The sequence below is a fragment of the Canis lupus genome, chromosome 18, assembly GCF_011100685.1.
Source record: "Canis lupus familiaris isolate Mischka breed German Shepherd chromosome 18, alternate assembly UU_Cfam_GSD_1.0, whole genome shotgun sequence".
NCBI classification, from domain to species: Eukaryota; Metazoa; Chordata; class Mammalia; order Carnivora; family Canidae; genus Canis; species Canis lupus.
Window position 1 is genome coordinate 51,488,555 of NC_049239.1, and position 19,383 is coordinate 51,507,937.

General features: G+C 55.9%; 1 protein-coding gene and 1 non-coding gene across 2 annotated transcripts; one reads left to right on the forward strand and one right to left on the reverse strand.

Annotated features, from left to right (window-relative positions):
• The first annotated feature begins 5,990 nt into the window (after positions 1 to 5,990).
• CD248 (CD248 molecule) lies at positions 5,991 to 8,594 on the forward strand. The gene has a single exon (XM_038563844.1). It carries the CDS (start codon positions 5,994 to 5,996, stop codon positions 8,310 to 8,312), a length of 2,319 nt encoding a protein of 772 aa, XP_038419772.1. The 5' UTR covers positions 5,991 to 5,993; the 3' UTR covers positions 8,313 to 8,594.
• A 5,030-nt stretch (positions 8,595 to 13,624) lies between these two features.
• LOC119864309 lies at positions 13,625 to 13,758 on the reverse strand. Its single transcript, XR_005373705.1, has one exon. It is a non-coding gene; the product is annotated as a small nucleolar RNA SNORA18 (small nucleolar RNA).
• Positions 13,759 to 19,383: the final 5,625 nt, after the last annotated feature.

Genomic DNA, 19,383 nt, shown 5'->3' on the forward strand with positions numbered 1-19,383 from the left:
GAAGAGGGCAAGTTCCAGGTGCGGGATGCTGCCACTGGGGTAGCAGTGGGAAGGACTCGGTGGAAAAAGAAACATTCCATGCGGATCCCCGGATCCCCGGGTGGCTCAGTGGTTTAGCGCCTGCCTTCGGCCCAGGGTGTAATCCTGGAGACCTGGGATCGGGTCCCACATCGGGTCCCACATCGGGTCCCACATCGGGTCCCACATCGGGTCCCACATCGGGTCCCACATCGCGCTCCCCTGCAGGGAGCCTGCTTCTCCCTCTCCCTCTGCCTGTGTCTCTGCCTCTCTCTGTGTCTCTCATGGATAAATAAAATCTTAAAAAAAAAAAAAGAAAAGAAAGAAAGAAACATTCCTGGTGACACAGCAAAACCATCCTTGTTTGCTCGGGGGCCAGGATGGTTCCCAGCATCTGGGACTTCCAGTGCTGACACAGGGAGAGTCCTCAGCAAACTGGGGCAGGTCGGTCACCCTAGGTACCAGGCTTCTCCCAGATGCCTCGGGGAGCACACAGGCCTCACCCGTAGTCACCTCTCCCACAGATGAGGCGGCTGCAGCCAGGTCAGGGCAGCCTCACAGGCTCTCCACGAAGCCTCACAGCCAGGGAGCAGCAGAGGACGGCCAGGAAGCCAGCCCCTCCTGGGAACCCCAAACTCGCGTAGCTCCTGCTCTGCCTCCCCTGTGACCCGGGGCAAGCCCTGTCCCTCTCTGAGCTGTGAGCACACCGAGCAGAACAGCTGGGCCCTTCTAGCTCCGAGGTGGGCTCCAGGACTCCCATCCTTGTGGGCAGATGTGGCCAGATGTTCAGGTCAGGTATCTGCCAGGAGAGGGACTGGGGCTCCAGCTGTGCCCAGGCTGGGCCACCCAGGGTCTCCCCTCACAGCTGTGGGCCCATGGGGACACACACAGCTGTGGACACCCTCAGCCATGCCAGCCCCACGCGAGCATACACACTCATGTGCACGCGTTCATGTACGACACCCAGGTACACCCACCAGCATACCCAGTCTCTCTCCAAGGTGAAGTCCACCTCCCAGCACCCTCCAGCTGTCGGAATCCCTTACTCCCCGGGGGGCCCTGGATCCCTTCTTCCTGGACCCCACCTTCCCCAAGTGTCTCTCCCACCCGTCTCGTCTCCGGTCCCCAGCACCACCCCCCTTCCTGCGGTCTCTCCCATCCAGAAGCACAGAGGGTGCGGCCCCAGCACGTGGGGAGGAGAAGGAGGCCAGAATCACTGCCCTCCCCCCACACTGCCCTCCCTTCCCACTCCTGCCCTGGGACCCCTCCCACCTCCCCTCCTGCGGCTCCCACCCAAAACCAGGCGCCTCCTGCCCACTAGTTGGCCTTTCCTCCCTGACAGCCTGCAGGCTGGGTGGTTTGGGAAGAATTTAGAAATGGAGGGAGGTAGGGGGATGGGGACAAAAGAAAAAGGAGGAAAGGAGGTGATTTGCACACAAAGCAATGTGCTGGCTCAGCAGCAAACTGTGCCAAGGTTCTAGGACGCCTGCCCAGGGGGCGCCCCCTAATCGTACTCAACCCCCCCATCCTGGCTGTTCCATGGGGCTCTCTTCGGGCCAACCCCTCTGCAGGCCGCCTTCACCCCCACCCCACCCCCACGGGCCCACACATTGCATCCAAAACCACTGTCTGGCTTGTCCCAGTAGCTGGAACACAAGGCTCCTTCTGGGGAAGTGGGCTTCTGTTTTCAAGCCCGTTTTGAGGTGAGCTCTCCCCATAAAGGCCATGATCAGAGCAGAGGACTCCAGCCTCCTCACCCACACTGCCGGGAGAGCTTGGTGTCCCGAGCTGTCTCCACCCCTGCTAGGAAGACACCGTGGCCTCAGGCCCCAACAGAGAAAACAGATTGTGGTAACGAGGAAGCATCACATGTGATCCCTGCCAGCGGTCCTCTTGGCGGTCCTGCCTCCCCCCACTGGACTGCACCCCACGGATCTACAGAGTCGCATTCTGCACACCACCCATCGCAGCGTGGCTCACTGTGAATTAGCACTTCTGCCTGAATCCCGGTATCCAAATGCCTCTAAACACCTTCTCATCCACACACCCATACACTTAGCCATCTATCCACCCGCCCACTTACTCCTTACATCCATCCACCCATTATCCGTTGGTCCACCTACCCAAGGTCCCCCCACTCTCCTACCTCTCACCACCCTCCCACCCATGCACGCACTCATGCACTCACCCATGCAGGCATCCATCTATCTATCCACCCACCATCCTCCAAGCATTTACTGCACAGTTAGCATCTTCTCTGCACTATGGGGGAAGCAAAATGAGCCAGACCGAATGCGACTGCAGAAACAGTAAGACCACAACCAGTCCCCCTCTGTCTCCTCAACCCAGATCCCATCCCTGACACTGTGCGCACTGTGTCACTGTCCTGACTAGGGTAGGAAGTTCTTAGGCCGCCTCAACTCCACCTCTCCCAACTCATGGGGGCAGGGGAATGCCAGGCATCCAGGTGTGGCTCCAAGCCTCATTTTCCACCCACAAAACCCTTAGTTTTGTTGGGGTCAGAGGTGCTCCACTCAATCTCTACCCCCGCCCCCTCCTGACCCTGCAGTCCCTCTACTTGCACGTCAGCCCAGCCAGATCATCTGGAATTTGGCCTTTGAGCCTCTTCCTCCTGCTTCTCTTGCCCGCCACCCAACCCCTCACCCTAACTGAGGCTGGAGTCCTGACCTCTGCTCTGACCTGCCTACTCGCCAGACGGCTTACAGCCTCCCCTCAGACGCCCCAGCACAGGCCATTGCCCGAATCATGACTGGGCCCGCCACACCCTTGGATCAGGCTCTGGCCAGCCCCTAAGGAGCCTCCAGAGGCTGCCTCCCCCAGCCCGGCCCGCCCTGCTGCCCGGCTCTCCAGCCAGCTCCCTCCCCTCTCCCAGACTATTGCAACAACCTCCTAACTGGTCCCTGGCCTCCTGTCCCCCCTCCACCCACCACACACCAGCCACAGGGAACTCCCATCATACCTCTTTCCCGTGGTCCCCACGATGGAGGCCAGTCTTCTAGGGGTAGCTTACTGCCTTCCAAGCCAAGCTTCTACCCCCTTTCTGACATTCTCTCTTCACTTACTTTCTCTCTAGATGTCCCTCACTCCAGACCCAGTGGAGTCCTTTGTAGTCTCCAGACACATCTTGGAGCTCCCCCACCTCAGCACTTTGTCTAGGCTCTGCCTTCTTCCTGTCCCGCCTCCCCCATCCTCACGTCTTGATGCCATGCCGAACTCTCAGACCCTGCCTGATGGCTCCTTGGGGACACCACGGCAAAAAGAGAACTGGAACAAGAGGCAGGCAGCTTTCACTCCAGTTCCAGCCGTGCCACAGACCAGTTCTGAGATTCCCTGGGCCTCAGTGTCCCTACCTGCAAAAAGGTTTCCTGATTTCCAGGGATCTCCCTGTTCTGAATTGACGTGACTTCTGGGGAAGGCTGGGCAGGTGTGGGGAGTAGGTGGGTATCCCAGTTTCCCCAGCATGGCCCTGGGCCAGGTTCTTCACTTACCTGAGTCTCATTCATTCATTAGACAAACCCTACTGAGCAGCATCTCTGGGCAGGGCTCTTTCCAGGCTCTGGGGATACAGTAGGGAACAAGACAATGACGCTGCCCTCATGGAGCTCACAGGCTGCTAGAGCAAGAGTTCTCCACTGGGGGTGATGTAGTCCCCGGGGCAGGGGTGGGGGGTGGGGGTGGACATAACATTAGGCAATGTCTGGAGACATTTTTGATCGTCCCAACTGGAGGGATGCTACTGGCATCGAGGTAGAAGGCGGGGATACTGCTGAACATCTTACAACATAGAACGCAGTCCCTGTAAGATACAGACGTGGACCTGGTGAGTTTCACATACAGCCACAGGCCAGAGGAGTTGGAGCAGGAGTGAGTGGGAGTGGGGTAAGAAGTCTGGGGGCAGACCACAGCAGCCTGGAAGTCACGGCCAAGACGTTGGCCTGTCTTCTGAGTGCGTTGGGGGCCCAGAGGGTTCTGAGCAGGGGAGTAACCAGATCTGTCTTGGGCTTTAAAGGGATCCCTCTGGCAGGATGGAGAAGGCAAGACAACGACCAGAGGAGAGGCTGTTGCAAGGATCCAGATGGAAGGGGCCAGTGGCATAGGCCAGAGGTGGGTGGCAAAGAAGGTGGTGAGAAACAGTCAGATTGTGGATCTACTCCAAAGGTGAAGCCAACAGGATTTGCTGAGAGATTGGATGTCGGGTGTGGGAGAAAGAGAAGTCAAAGATGATCTCAAGGCTTTGGGCCTGAGCCAAGGGAAGGATGACCTGCCTTCCTCTCATGAGGATTGACTTTCCTCTCATGAGAAGGGGGATAATTCTATACGTTTCAGAGATGTAGACCTTTCAAGAACAACCTTCTAGGCATATAGTAAGTGCTTCAAAAGCCCTGGTTTTCAGGGGAGCTGGCCATATCTGCAGGGCTAGCCCTGGCACTGTAAGGTGATTAGTAAAGCTGCCCGGTCCCCACCCCCGACCCAGAAGATTTGCTCAGAAGACTAAGGAACATTTGCCTCATGCTTTGTAGCTGACAAAGCACATTTGCAAACACTGAATGCTGTGATTCGATAGCCCTGCTGAGCCTAAAGGCCCTGACATATTACCCCATTTTGTAGATAAGAAAAACAGAGACCCAGAGAGGGTCAGTGACTTCCCAGCAGTCACACAGCACATCAGTGGCAGAGCACTGAGGGGCAGAACCTCTCTTCCATGTGCCCATCCCTGGCTCAAACTTCTGCTAAGAGTACAGTGGGTGTTCACGGGTTAATCTGACAGCCAGCTCCCCGGGGACCATCCTGGATGATGGGCTCAGTGCACAAACCTCCAGAGGCCTCCAAGAGGGGCGGGAAGAGGACCCTGGCCAGGCCCATGCAGCAGACTCTGGAGGCAGGGAAGGCTCCACACATGTGACGCCTGTGTCACATACACATGTATGTGTCATTGTGAGCTTCATGCCCATACATGGCCTCTCACCAGTCAGTTCCCTCCCAGTCAGCCCTGCTCACCCTGAGTGCAGCCGAGTCCCCCACCCCATCCCCTCCCCCATGCACCCTGCCCTTCTGCTGCAGGAGCCCAGAGAAGCATTTCCTGTTTGGGGGCTGCCTCCTCCCCCTCTAAGCCCAGGTTCCCAGGGCCCCAGGCTGAGCAGAGGTGAAGGGAGGGCAGCCCCCTGCTCCTCCTCCTTCCCCCCCACACACCCGGTCCAGCTGGAGCCAGGAAGCTTGGGGATGGGAGGAGGTTGGGGCAGGAGTTTAGTTTATAAATGAGGGTTTGATGATGCCCATGCCTGGTGCCTGCGTGATCAAGGTGGTTCCCATGCAGGACCTGCACGTGAACGTGAGGGGTGTCTCGTGTTAGGGCACGTAGATGCCACACCACCTATGTATGTGTAGCTAAGAGGGCTAGCATGCCAGAGTATGTACAAATCTGGGATGATGGGACAGTGTTGTGAGGGTGCTCTCCAGTGGGGAGAGGAGCACACGTACATGTGTGTGCTGTGAGGGGCATGAGACAGAGCATGTTTCCACATATATGATGAGCAGTTGGGCCCTGCGACAGTTCACAAGTGTGATGAGGTTGGTGTGTCTCGACTGGATCTCGGGCGAGTCTCTGGGAGGGGACCTCACCCCACTGCCAAGAGCCCCGGACTGCCGGGATATTCTGAGGGTCCTCCAGCATCCGGGACAGGCGTTTCCCCCTCTTCTGGACTCCCAGGGAGCGGGCTGCGCCTCCCCCAACCCCTACCCTCCAGCATCCCCCACCTCTGCCCCCCGCCCGACTGCTTCCTGCTCCGGCGGCCCCGGGGGAGCGGGAGCAGGGAGCTGGCAGCGGCCCCAGCCCACTCCTTACAAGGCCTGAGCCCAGCCCTGGCCCGCCCCCGGCCCGCCTGCCGGAGGCCCCGGTCCCTCCCCCTGTCAAGAGCGGCCGCGGGCCGGCCCCGGGCCAGTTGGGGGGCATCGCGATGCTGCTGCGCCTGCTGCTGGCCTGGGCGGCCGCGGCGCCCACCCTGGGCCAGGCCCCCTGGGCGGCCGAGCCCCGGGCCGTCTGTGGCCCGGGCAGCTGCTACGCGCTCTTCCCTCGGCGCCGCACCTTCCTGGAAGCCTGGCGGGCCTGCCGCGAGTTGGGGGGCGACCTGGCCACGCCGCGGACCCCCGAGGAAGCCCAACGCGTGGACAGCCTGGTGGGCCCCGGCCCCGCCAGCCGGCTGCTGTGGATCGGCCTGCAGCGGCAGGCCCGGCAATGCCAACCACAGCGCCCGCTGCGCGGCTTCACGTGGACCACGGGAGACCAGGACACGGCCTTCACCAACTGGGCGCAGCCGGCCACGGGGGCGCCGTGCCCGGCCCAGCGCTGCGCTGCCCTCGAGGCGAGCGGTGAGCATCGCTGGCTCGAGGGCTCGTGCACGCTGGCCGTCGACGGCTACCTGTGCCAGTTCGGCTTCGAGGGCTCCTGCCCAGCGTTGCTGGGTGAGGCGGGCCAGGCGGGCCCGGCGGTCTACACCACGCCCTTCCACCTGGTCTCCACCGAGTTTGAGTGGCTGCCCTTCGGCTCCGTGGCTGCTGTGCCGTGCCAGGCTGGCAGAGAAGCCTCCCTGCTCTGTGTGAAGCAGCCTGAGGGGGGCGTGGGCTGGTCTCGGGCCGGGCCCTTGTGCCCAGGTACCGGCTGTGGCCCGGACAACGGAGGCTGCGAACACGAGTGTGTGGAGGAGGTGGACGGTCGTGTTTCCTGTCGCTGCACCGAGGGCTTCCGGCTGGCAGCGGACGGGCAAAGCTGCGAGGACCCCTGTGCCCACGCCCCGTGTGAGCAACAGTGTGAGCCTGGTGGGCCACAGGGCTACAGCTGCCACTGTCGCCTGGGTTTCCGGCCAGCCGAGGATGAGCCGCACCGCTGCGTGGACACAGATGAGTGCCAGATCGCCGGCGTGTGCCAGCAGATGTGTGTCAACTATGTCGGTGGCTTTGAGTGCTACTGCAGGGAGGGCCACGAGCTTGAGGCTGACGGCATCAGCTGCAGCCCCGCGGGGGCCATGGGTGCTCGGGCTTCGCAGGACCTCGGGGATGAGCTGCTGGATGACGGGGATGATGAAGAGGATGAACATGAGGCCTGGGAGACCTTTGATGGTAGCTGGACGGAGGTGCCTGGGATCCCATGGATGGAGGCCACGCAGCCACCCGACTTTGGCCTGGCCTATAGACCCAGTTTCCCAGAGGACAGAGAGCATCAGATGCCCTACCTGGACCCCACCTGGCCACCCCCACTTAGTGCTCCCAGGGTCCCCTACCACTCCTCAGTGCTCTCTGTCACCCGACCCGTGGTGGTCTCTGCCACACGCCCCACATTGCCTTCTGCCCACCGACCCTCTATCATCTCTGCCACACGCCCACCCCTGGCCCCTGCCCCTGAGCCCCCCATGATCCCTGACAAGCATCCAGCTTTGCCTCCTGACCACCAGTTCCCCATGATCTCAGCCAACCATCCGGATCTGTCCTCTGCCTACCAACCCCCCATTATCTCTGCCACTCACCCAGCATGGCCCCCTGCCCACCAGCCCCCAGTTATCTCCACCAAACACCCTCAACTGTCCCCTGGCCATCAGTCCCCTGTGTTTCCAGACACCCAGGTCACTGATACCCAGGCCACCGCTCATCTGCCTCAAATCCCTGCTAACCACACTCCTCCGGTTGCCACTCCCAATACCCATCAATCCCTTGTAACCCCAGATGTCCTGGACCTCAAAGGCCAGGCCACCCACCTTCCCCTTACCTCAACTGTCCAGCCCCCTCTGACCACTACTCCCAGACCTCCTGTGCTCCCTGCCCACCAAGTCCCTGTGCCTGCTGCCACCCAGCCCCCAGGCCTCCACACTACCCTCACCTCAGAGCCCCCTGGGAGCCCCACTAACCATACCTCACTAACCAGCCCTACATACCCCCATTCCAAACCCTCACAAGTCCCAAGGGAGGGTGCCCATGATTCCAAGGTGGCCCCATGGCTGCCCTCAGCAGCCCCCACAGCCCTGGGGGAGGCCAGTATGGCAGGTCACAGCCGGAGGGATGACCGGTGGCTGCTGGTGGCACTCCTGGTGCCAACATGTGTCTTCTTGGTGGTCCTACTCGCACTGGGCATCGTGTACTGCACCCGCTGTGGCCCCCATGCACCCAACAAGAGAGTTACCGACTGCTATCGCTGGGTCACCCACGCTGGGAGCAAGGGCCCAACAGAATCAATGCCCCACCGGGGCAGCCTCACAGGGGTGCAGACCTGCAGAACCAGCGTGTGATGGGGCGCAGCCCCTCCTCTGCGGGGTGGGGGGAAGGGGCATGCGTTGGACACATGGCCCAGGCTGCACCAGGGACCCATGGGGGTTGCCCAGCTGGACAGAGGGCTTCCTGCTCCCCCGGGCCTAGCCAGGCTCCTCTCTCAGTCAACTACCAGACTTCACTCTTGGGAACTCTGCTCCCCGGCCCAGCACTCACAACAGAGGAGACGCCGAGGCCCCCAGGACCTCAGGGGGTGGGTGCTGGGGTCTTCTCCAATAAACGGGGTGCCAACCTCACCCAAAGCTCCTGACCCCCATTGATGTCTGAGGGGAGGGTCTGGGAGGACTCAGCAAAAAAGAGGGGATCTTCCTTCAGCTTGTCTGGGCTCCAAGGAAATAAGGTAAGACCCTTTTAAGGGAGGTATGCTTCAGATTCTTGAGTAAACAGGAGGCCAGAGAGGGCAGAGCTTTGCCTCAGGTCACACAGCAAGCGCAGGAGTGGGAGGTTTGGCATGGGGAGTTTCATATTTGTTCCTCTTTTTACCAAAACTCCAAGAAAGTGGGGCTGAATATGGGGGAGGATTCTAGAATGAGGGCTTCTGCTGAACCGGAGCCAAACTGGGATTTAGGAGTCAAAATTAAGCTCTGGATCTGGTGATTCTGGGGAGTGAAGGGTGTCTAGTGGGTGAGCTTATGACTGTCCTCTGGTACTTGCCATCCTACCCCACAGGCTGCCTGCATTGGCAGCTGGGGCCCAGCACTTAAGGGTTCTGCCACTCCTCTGGTTTGGAGGTGCTCCGAAGGTGCCCCTCCTCCGTGCTCTGGGAAGGAAGTGAGAGTCACTGCCTAGCAGGCTAAAATGGGGAGACCATGGAACCTGGGAGAGATATCCCATATCCAACTCCTTTGGCAGGATTCTGAGCCAGGCCTGGGCCACATTTTGCCCTTCTCTGTGTGGGTGGTGCTGGGACAGAGAGACCTAGGAGACCAGAGCTTGAGCAAGTTGCTCAATGTTGAGGTGTCCTATGAATCCTGAAAGGGGATGGTCAAAGATCACAGCCTGGGGGAACCTGGCAAACTTCTTCATCCTGGGTTCACTGCCTTGGGGACCAGGAGAGGCGGGACCTGGGCCGGGAGGCTTGGGTTCCCATTGCCTCTGTAATTTTTCAGTTGCAGTCTCCAAGGGGCCTCTAATTAGAACGGAGCAGAACCACCATGACCACCCAGGCAGGAGAGGAGGGGTGGCCTAGAGACCCCTTCCCTACCGAGTGCCTTATGCCACCCTCTGGCCCCGGGGCCTGGGCCTGGGCAGGACACCGGAGGACCGGTAGAGGAGGGGCCAGAACTGGGGACGAACCGGGGCCGATGAGGGGGTGGAGGGAACGCTATGCACCGCCCCCGGTCCTTGCTCTCCTGTTCCCCTAACTCAAACCAGACGCCCCGCCAGATCCTGCCCAAGTTTTTTTAACCTCGGAGATGCTGCTGCAGATATTCAAAGCATGAGAGTAGGGTCGCGGGGTGGCCCAGAGGCCTGGGTCTGAGAAGGAGGTGTGGACGCAGCCTGGGGGTGACAAAGCCTGCCAGGATGGGACAGACTGGAGCTCCCTCCTGTGACGCTGGGCCGGGGATCCCGAGCGTCCTAAGGGCAGGAAAGAGTTAAATGCACTGATGTCGGAGGGAGGGAAAGGGAGTGGGGAAGGGGGCCCAGAGCCGGCTCTTTGTCATTCTGTAATGAGCAACAGATGCGGAGCTGCGTGCGGGCCTAAACAGACGGCCTCCCAGGGCAGAACCCCCGCCTGCGCCCAGCCGGGTCCGCCCAGACCCGGAGCTGCCTTAGGCTCCGCCTACTGACTCTCGGAGCCCTACTCCTCCGGGCGCGGACCCCGCCCGCCTCCCGCGGCCGTCGCGGTCAGACCGGTCCCGCCTAACCGTGCGCCACGCCCACCCACTGCTGTCAAAGTGCCCCCTCGGGAGCTCCTCGGAGGCCCCGCCCGCCAAAGCTAGGCCTCGCCCCCTGCCAGCTCGGAGATTCTCGCGGACCCACTGCCCCGCCCCTCTGCTCTCCCAGCTCCGCGCCGGCCGAGGCGGTAACCGTGGCCCCGCCCACCAGCCACAAGCCCCGCCTCCCCAGGGCGGCTCGCAATTAGGGCGCTGGCAGGGCGGGCCGGCAGTTCGTCCCGCTTCTAGGAGGTATAAACTCCGCCCGAGGTTTGCACTTTCTTCTCACGCCGCGTTGCGTGCCCCGCGGGACAGAAACACCGACTCCACCCCCCTCGGAGGCGGAGCCCCGGTTCACGAGCACAGGGAATCCCGCAGAGACTCCCTCTGTGTCCGGGAGAGCTGCAGATTCCGCCTTCCAGGCGGTTACGGGTCCCCCTTAAGGGCCTCTGTAGGCTCCGCCCCTAGTCACAAGTCCCGCCCACTGAGCGGGTCGAACCGCAGGGGCGGGGCCCAGGCCCGCCTCGCTGGGAGAAAGAGCTCCGCCCACGTCCAGCTGACACTTTCCCTTCACGCTGGAGCCATGGCCCACCCTCGGAGGCCCCGGGTCCCCCCGCTAGGAATGCCCACAAGCCCCACCCCTGGCGACCCCTTAAGTCCCACCTACGCAGAGCGCCCACGCTGAGAGCGCAACCTGCCCTCTCCCCTCAGGCTCCACCTACGGTGAATGCACGGGCGCGCCCACCTCTGGGTCCACCTACTCGGGATTCCGGGACCCGAGACTCCCAAAGTCGCTCAGCGCCTTCTGAACTTGCTCAGACTAGCGTGGATGCGCACTCCTTGTCCCTGACCAGGATGCTCCTGGACCCGGCTCTGGGCCCCTGTCTCCCTCCCTCCTCGCGGTTTCCCGTCGTCTAGATGGCAGGTTCCTTGGAGGGAGCTCAGAGGACTTCGAGGGCCTGGCAGGAGGCGCGGATGATCGGCCTTTGGCGCCACCTAACGTCGGCTCCCGGGCTTGCAGCCACCGCGAAGCCTGGCTTCTCTCCCAAAGCTCATTAGAGCTCAATAAATAACTTGCTTAATTTATTAAAAGTAGGGACGCCCCGCCCCGGTGGCTCAGCGGTTGAGCGCCTGCCTTGGGTCCAGGGCGTGTCCCAGGTTCCTGGGATCGAGTCCCACATAGGGTTCCCCGCATGAGCCCGCTTCTTTCTCTACCTATGTCTGTGCCTCTCATGAATAAATAAAGTGTTTTTAAAATTTTATTAAATGTTTGTGTTATTCCGATATCGGCCACCTCGGCAAATATTTGCCCCCCACGGAAAGACAGCAGATCCCTGGCATGTGTCCTCTGTCCTATTTGGAAGACCCCAGGCGTCCTCTGTGAGCTGAAGCAGGCCCTGCCAGTCTTTACAGGGGCTGGTGGGACTTTTGCTGTATCTTACCCATGAAGACTGTTTCCCAGAGGCAGAAGCACAGGCTGTCACCTGAATTGTTAGGGCTGGGTCCTACTTTCCCAACTTGTGCTCCAAAGTCTGGACACCTTCCTTAGAGGTGTGCATTTGGCAGGAGGGACTGGGTTTGGGCTCAGAGATCCTCAGGCAGAAGCTGAGAGTCGCAGTTTTGGGAGCAGGATTGATCTCAGGGCAGATCTCTGTATCAGTGCTCATCACTGCATTTGAAAATGTTCACCTGCTCGCTCCCACACTAGTCTGGGGCTCCAGGAGTCCAGGACACTCTGGAGTTCAGCGCCAGGGGCTCAGTGTAATGTTTTTCAAACATTATTGGTACAGACTGGGGCTAAGGTTGAAGAGGGGCAGAAACAACACCTACTGAGTTTCAGTAGGTACCAGCACCCATCTGGCCACCTTTCACTTCCTGCATTAGGCATTTAGTGGAGTCACCTCCCAAGCAGCTCAAAGCCCAAGGAATAAGATGCTTTCCAGATGGGATTCCTGTTCTGGTGCCCCGGCCACTATGAATGGGAGTAGGGTTTGGTGCCAAATCATAATGAAAATACTAGTGAATGATTGTACGCCTCATCTTATCCTAAGGGCTTTACATGTCTTTACCCACTTGAGGTCCATAAAAACCCCCACGCAGTGAGTGCCCCTCTTATCATGATTTGCAGATAAGGAAGCTGAAGTCACTTGCCCAGGTGCCTTGTGTCAAGCCATCCACCCTATTTGACCAAGTTAGGGAGTGGAGGTTTGAACCCAGATAGATTCTGTGATCTTCACCTCTATGACAGAGCCAGTCCATAATGATAGCCATGTCTCTGATTAGAAAATGCCCACCTCCCTGGGAACTTGCTTTTTTTTTAAGTCAATATACTTTTTTTTTAAGGAATTTTACCTGACTCCTTCCACTTAGTTCCCCCAAAGTCAGAATCATAATATTCAAAATAGCCCTTTTATTTATTTTTTCAAAATAGCCATTTAAAATTATTTATTTATTTATTCATGAAAGACACACAGAGAGAGAGGCAAAGACAGGTAAGGGAGAAGCAGGCTCCATGCAGGGAGCCTGATGTGGGACTCGATCCCAAGACTCAGGATCATACCCTGGGCCGAAGACAGGTGTTAAACCACTGAGCCACACAGGGATTTCCCCCCAAAATAGCCCTTTTAAAAAGAACTTTTGTTGAATCCACAGTTGTCACTGTCAGTCCACAATTCGTCATGGTGGGCTTCTTTCTTTTTTTCTTTTTTTTAAAAGATTTTATTTATTCATTCATGAGAGACACAGAGAGAGGCAGAGACACAGGCAGAGGGAGAAGTAGGCTCCATGCAGGGAGTCCGGGGTCTCCAGGATCACACCCTGGGCGGAAGGTGGCACTAAACCGCTGAGCCACCCGGGCTGCCAATGGTGGGCTTCTTTGATCGCCACTTGAATATGGACATACGTCAGAAACTCCCCCCTGTAATTGCTTTAGAGCCACATTTAGGGTCAGAGTCGATGGATCTTTCTGGTTCTCAATTTCAGACACCCTCTAAACATGGATAAATTCAAATCACATTCACCCCTGAACGACCACACCCTAAAATTGTACAGATTGTTAGGATACGCCAATACCTAAGATTTAAAATATTTGACTGCAGGGCGCCTGGATGGCTGTCAGTGAAAAGCTGGGCTCTTAATTCCAGCTCAGGATCATAGCCTCATGAGACATGACATTGAGCCCCACAGGGAACACCCCCCACCCCCCCTTTCCTGCCTGTGCCAGCTCTGAGCTCCTCTTGGAGTCTGCTTGAAGATTCTCTCCCTCTGCCCCTCCCCCTACTCGTGCACGCATTCTCTCTCTCTCTCTCTCTCTCTCTCTCTCTCAAATAAGTAAATATTTTTTAAAATAAGATAAAATATTTGACTGTTCGGTCTTTCACACAGTTTTAGCAGATAGATGTCCTGGAGGTCTTTCCCACAGATCTAACACATAGTTCTGTGAATAAAGGAAACTGCACATATACTCTAGAAGGCATTTCCCGCGATGTAGGTCTATAGAAAAAGCCCCACTGGGTAGAGGGAACTTTTAGCGAGGAGGCTGCGAGATGTACACTCCCAGGCTGATAATGCTTTGCTTTCCAGGCAGGGGGTGGGGGTGGGGACTGTGTGAAGTCTTCCTCACCCAGAGAGAGTCCGTTGTAATTTTGGCAGATGATGCTGGTAAATGAGGATTTACCTGTGACCTTGTGGGATCCAGACAAGGGGTCCGGTTGAGGTGCAGTTTTAAGGCATCTGGTAGTGGCCATGCTTTAGCATGGTTTTCTCTAGTTCAGGGATTTCTCCCTGGGAGACAACTAGGAGTGGCTTAGAGCAGACACTGTAAGCTACACAGCCGTGCTCTGATTCCAGCTTCACAGCTTGAGGGCTGGGGAACCTTAGGCAGGCCCTCTAAGTGCTCTACATTTGTCTCCTTGTATGAAAAATGAGCATGCTATAATACCTACCATAGTCACCATAATCTGTCAGAGAGAAGAAAAGGGACTTGTGAGGAAAGTCAAGGGTTCCTGCTGGAAGCCAGTGAGGTATTTCAGGGTGGCTGCACAAACCTGCTGTCTGCTTTAGCGGGCACCAGAGAGCCCTAAGGACAGAGTCCAGAAACTGATGGTGGGGGAGCCCAATGGACAAAAACTGAAGTCCCAAACCCACCAAATCCCTGTGGCAGAGGTTTTCAGACTCCCTTGGTTCGTGGTATCCTCCATATCCTGTGTACCTCAGTGGGTTTCTCATGGGGCCCCTGGGCCAAAATCATGCCTAACAGTTCCGTTTAATAAATATGAGAAGTACTTGTATTTTTTAAAAGATTTAATTTATTTGAGAGAGAGGGAGAGAGAGAGGGAGGGAGGAAGTAGGAGGAGGAGCTTAATATGGATCCCAACAAGAACTCCCACTCATGACCCTGAGATCAGGACTGAGATTGAGCCAAAATCAAGAGTCCGATGCTTAACCAACTGAGCCACGCGGGCACCCCTAGAGGTACTTGTATTTTATTTTATTTTTTTTAAATGATTATAAGTTTATTAGAATTTTTTAAAGATTTATTTATTTATTCGTGAGACACACACACACACACACAGAGGGGCAGAGACACAGGCAGAGGGAGAAGCAGGCTCCATGCAGGGAGCCCGACGTGGGACTCAATCCCGGGTCTCCAGGATCACGACCTGGGCTGAAGGCGGCACTAAATCGCTGAGCCACCCAGGCTGCCCCGTACTTGTATTTTAATACCTCAGTTGTCAAGTGAAAGAATAATATACCTACCCTGAAAGATATAAGAATATTTTGATTCTTAAATAATGAGAGTCACCTGCAAGTGGGATATGTGTGCCTGTTGGGCACTGCACAACTACTCACAACTTGGAATCAAATTGGACATTGCCACTCTCATTTCCTATTACACATTGACTTTCCCAATAGTACTTGCTTTTGATCGTGGCAGCTGCCAAAAACCCAGATTCACGAAGATATTATATCATCAAAAGGAACGTAGTGCAATTCAATGTTGAAACTGTGAACTGCCTCCAGCTAGCAGTTTGCCAGTTGTCTGACAGATGTCTTATATTTCTGCGTTTCAAAGTTTTATAATATTTTGTGGCTTCCTGAGAGTTTGCTGCAGTGGCAGGCCCTAATTCGGAGGAGGGATCTTGTTAGCTGGATCCTGATGGAGGACATTTGGAGAGTTGGGAGGAAGGTTCAGGTTTGGGGATGCCTATATCGCTTCCCCTCCCAGCTTTCTCTCCTCCACCGCCAGGTTTGCCCCGTGGTGGCTGATGATAGGGTGGAAATGGAAACCAAAATGGGCCTGTGGGTCCCCTGCAAAGTCAGATTGGGGAGACGATGTCACAACCAGGATGGATGGTGGAAGCCAGCGAAGAACACGCAAAACTGGAATTTGAGAGTGCACTACCAGGCAGCAGGAAGTAACTATTCAGGTCTTGACACATGGATTGTCTTGGGGGGTGCTTAGGGGAAGGTGGGTTTCTTTGCTGTAACACATGTATCTGGTGGCAACTTTTTCCAGAGGGTTCACTCCAACTTGGACCTACCATTGGCTCATGCTTCCTTCAGACTAGACAGAGGGCCGATTACAAGCCTTTGGGAGAAAGGAATGGTAAAGTCATTCTGCCCCACCCATTAGCTGCGCAATCCGAAGACTGCTGCTTCTCCAGGGCCCACTCTCTGTGGCCACTGAAAAGAGGCTGATCAAAGAAGTCCTCGAAGGGCTGTTTGAAATGGTGCTCCCCCCGGGTATGTGAGAGTAATCTCTCCACTTCAAGATCCTTAACTCTGATCACATTTGCAAAGTCCCCTTTTCCAGGTAAGGTAACTTGTTGACAGGTGCCGGGGACTAGAGAGTGGACCCATTTGGGGCCATCATTCTGTTTATCACTCTTAGGGACCGGGAAAATAGTTCTAGGTTGATGTGAGATCCCACCAGCCACGGGGAGCAGGTCCTGCAGTGGAGCATCCGGTGAGTAGAACAGAAGAGAAAAATCTGCTTTGTGCCTTGTTTATGAGTGAGCAAAACTGCCACTTTACACTGCAGTCCAGACAGCTGGGAGGGCCTCCACTGGGAGGTGCCTTTGCTGCGGATGATCCCACAGCAGTTATTCCTGGTCATGTGGCTGTGTGGCCAGAGGGGGACATTGCACTGCCATTGCTGTCACAGCCACTGGAGTGGGGGGCTGCGTCAGGAGACATTTCCAGCTTTGGCCTTCATTCAGGAACCTTCTAGACCACCCACCCCTTGCCGCTGTGGCCACCCCTCTCTTGCAGGCCTTTGAAGTTCTTTCCTGCTATCTGATCTTAATTCAGATCTTTCTCCAGCCATCTGAGGGCAATTTAAACACTTTACTTTTTTTTTTTTTTAAGATTTTATTTATTTATTCATGAAAGACACACGGAGAGAGGCAGAGACAGAGGCAAAAAGAGAAGCAGGCTCCCTGTGGGGAGCCCAATGTGGGACTCTATCCCAGGATCCCGGGATCATGACCTGAGCCAAAGGCAGACGTTCAACTACTGAGCCACCCAGGCACCCCCAATTTAAACACTTTAAACCCCCAAAGAAGAGGAGTTCTCGAATGCTCTCCCTCCTATCCTCACTCCATCAAGGATCTTTGATGACAAGCAAAATAAAAAAGGAGGGAGGGTCTTAGGAGCTACAGCACTAACATGGGCTGGTAGTCAGACCTGGAACTGAGCAGAAGCTGGGGGATTTGGGGGGCCTGGAGCAGGGGCTTTGGAGCAGCTCAACCAGGCCACTGCCGTTCTCAGCATCTTTGAGATTGCCAAAAATTCACATTAGAGGAAGGAGCATCCCTTGCGTCCTGTGCCTCCAATTCTGTTGGTTGCAGCGGGAGGGGAACGCTACGGATTATAGACTCCTCACCCCCAGCTAGGTTGAAAGTGACAGACAATTTTTAAGTGGTCGTTTCTCTCAATAATAAGCAAATAATAATACAAAAAAACAGATTTTTATTTTCTGCCTTAGTAGCTGCTCCATTGCTGGATAAGCTCACAGAATACTCACCTCGGGTTGTTTTCCTGGTTCCTGTGTGTGTAACTGGGGACACATTGGACACACACAAAGCCCCACACCCCCATGGGAACAAGCGATATTACAGAGGGAAGTGTCAAGTGGATGCTGCTAGAACCCCCTGCCCACTACAATAATAAGTCATTCACTCTTTTATCCAATATCTACTAAGACCCACCCTTTTATGCATCAGAGACTCCACAAGGGATCAGGGATACAAAAGCAGCCACCTACGAGAGCAAGAATTCACGTGGAGGACAACTGAGGGCGCTGCCCTGGCAGCGGGGATTGGGGACGTGAGCCTAGGCAGAGGCAGAGTTCAGATGGGAGGAGAGGCCAAAACAGGAGGTGGTTGCCAGACAAGATATGAACAGGACCCAGCGACAGGCTGACTATGAAGGTGAGGAGTGACAGCTGAGGGGTTTTGGCTCCCAGATGGTGCCATTCACTGAGACAGGGACAGACATAGGAGAATCGATCTCCTGGTTGGCTCGGGAAAGATGAATGATACAGTCAGGCTTGCATCTCTAGAGTTTGCAAGGTCACCTGAGTGGACTGCTCAAGGAAGGCCCCTGGATGCCCAAATCCAGAGTTCAAAACAGATGTCCAGGCTGAAGTCAGTAGATTGTATTATTATCCCCCATTTGAGCTGAGAAGACTGAGACAGAGAGAGGGTAAGTGACTTGCCCTGGGCCACTCAGGTCACAGCGGCAGAGTTGGGGCTTTGTCCAACTCAAAGATCTGCATCTATGACCATTTGCCTCCCATAGCTTTAGTTCTAACAGAAGAAACAAATAATAAACTTGTACACACTTAAATAGAAATTATTGCAACTCAGAAGGAGCTGAGGTAAAGGGTAACAGTGGGGTTGGTGGGGGATGGATGTAGACAATCAAGACACAAGGCGAGCCCTGAGTGTTGTGGAGAGCATGGGAAGAGCTAGGGGGAAGGAAAAGAGCTCCAGGAGGTTGAACACTGGACGCCAAGACCTCGAAGCAGAAAGGAGCTTGGCTTGGTCTAGGATCAGGCACAAGGCCACTGTGGTTGGGGCTTTGTAAGGAAAGGGGATCAGGCCCCAGGTGAGCCTGGGGACATCTGCCAGAGCCCACAGGGATCTGAGGGCTGGGGCAGGAGCCTGGGTTATATTTGATGCTTAGTAGGAGGCATCAGTGTATCCTGGATGAGGTGGACATGTGATTTGATTAACATTTGAAGATGATGCTCTATGAGCTGAAGGGGATGAGCGGAAAAGGGAGGCTTGTTGGAGTCTGCGGTAGTCATTGGAGGAGGAGCCCTGGGCGCCTGTAGCAAGGGGGTGGCTTGGGATGGAAAGGACCTGGGGGCTTCTTAGAGAGCTGTTGCAGTTGGAACCTGAGTGTAGATCTCACGTGAGGGGTGAGGGAGGTATTTGTGTATGAAATGCTACAGCTTGTAGATCTTCTTCAAGATAACCCATTTGGAGCAGGAGAAGTGTGGGTATGTGGATGACGTGAGTGGTCATGGTGGGTGATGGCTGTAGAGCTGGGCACTGAGTACAAAGGGCCGACTGGCACCAGTCTCTTTACTTTAGTCGTGTCTGAAATTTTACACGATAAAAAGTTACAAAGAAGAAGGAGAAGGAGGGGATTGCCATACAAGTGTCTGGCTTAAGCAACTGGGTGAATGATGGCACTACTTAGTGAGACGGAAAACACATAGAGGAGCGGAGTTGGAGTGCAGGCTGGAAATCAGGTGCTCTGCTTTGGCCATGCTGTGTCAGGCTTCAGAGAGTAAAGGCAGAGGCCTCTGGGATTTTGGAACAAGGCTCTGTCCCCTTCCACAGACATTACTCTCCTTTTAAGAATCCTCCTGGCTTGATGTTGGCTCTAACAGAGACTGAACACATGAACAAGAGACACTGGGAGACCAGGAGATGGGAGCTGTCCAGAAGACATTGGGCTTTCTGGTCTTCTTCTCTACCTGGTTGTCCATTATGAAGTAGAAATGGGTCCAGGGCCTTGTATCAACTATCCATCATACCTGACAAATCACCTCGAAACAGTGTCATAAAACAACGAGGATTTCTTATTTCTCACCAATCTGTAGGTCAGCAATTTGAGCTAGGAGAAGTTTGGTGATTCT

Coding starts and splice junctions, on each gene's coding strand:
- CD248 (XM_038563844.1), top strand. CDS start 5,994: ATGCTGCTGCGCCTGCTGCTGGCCTGGGCGGCCGCGGCGCCCACCCTG.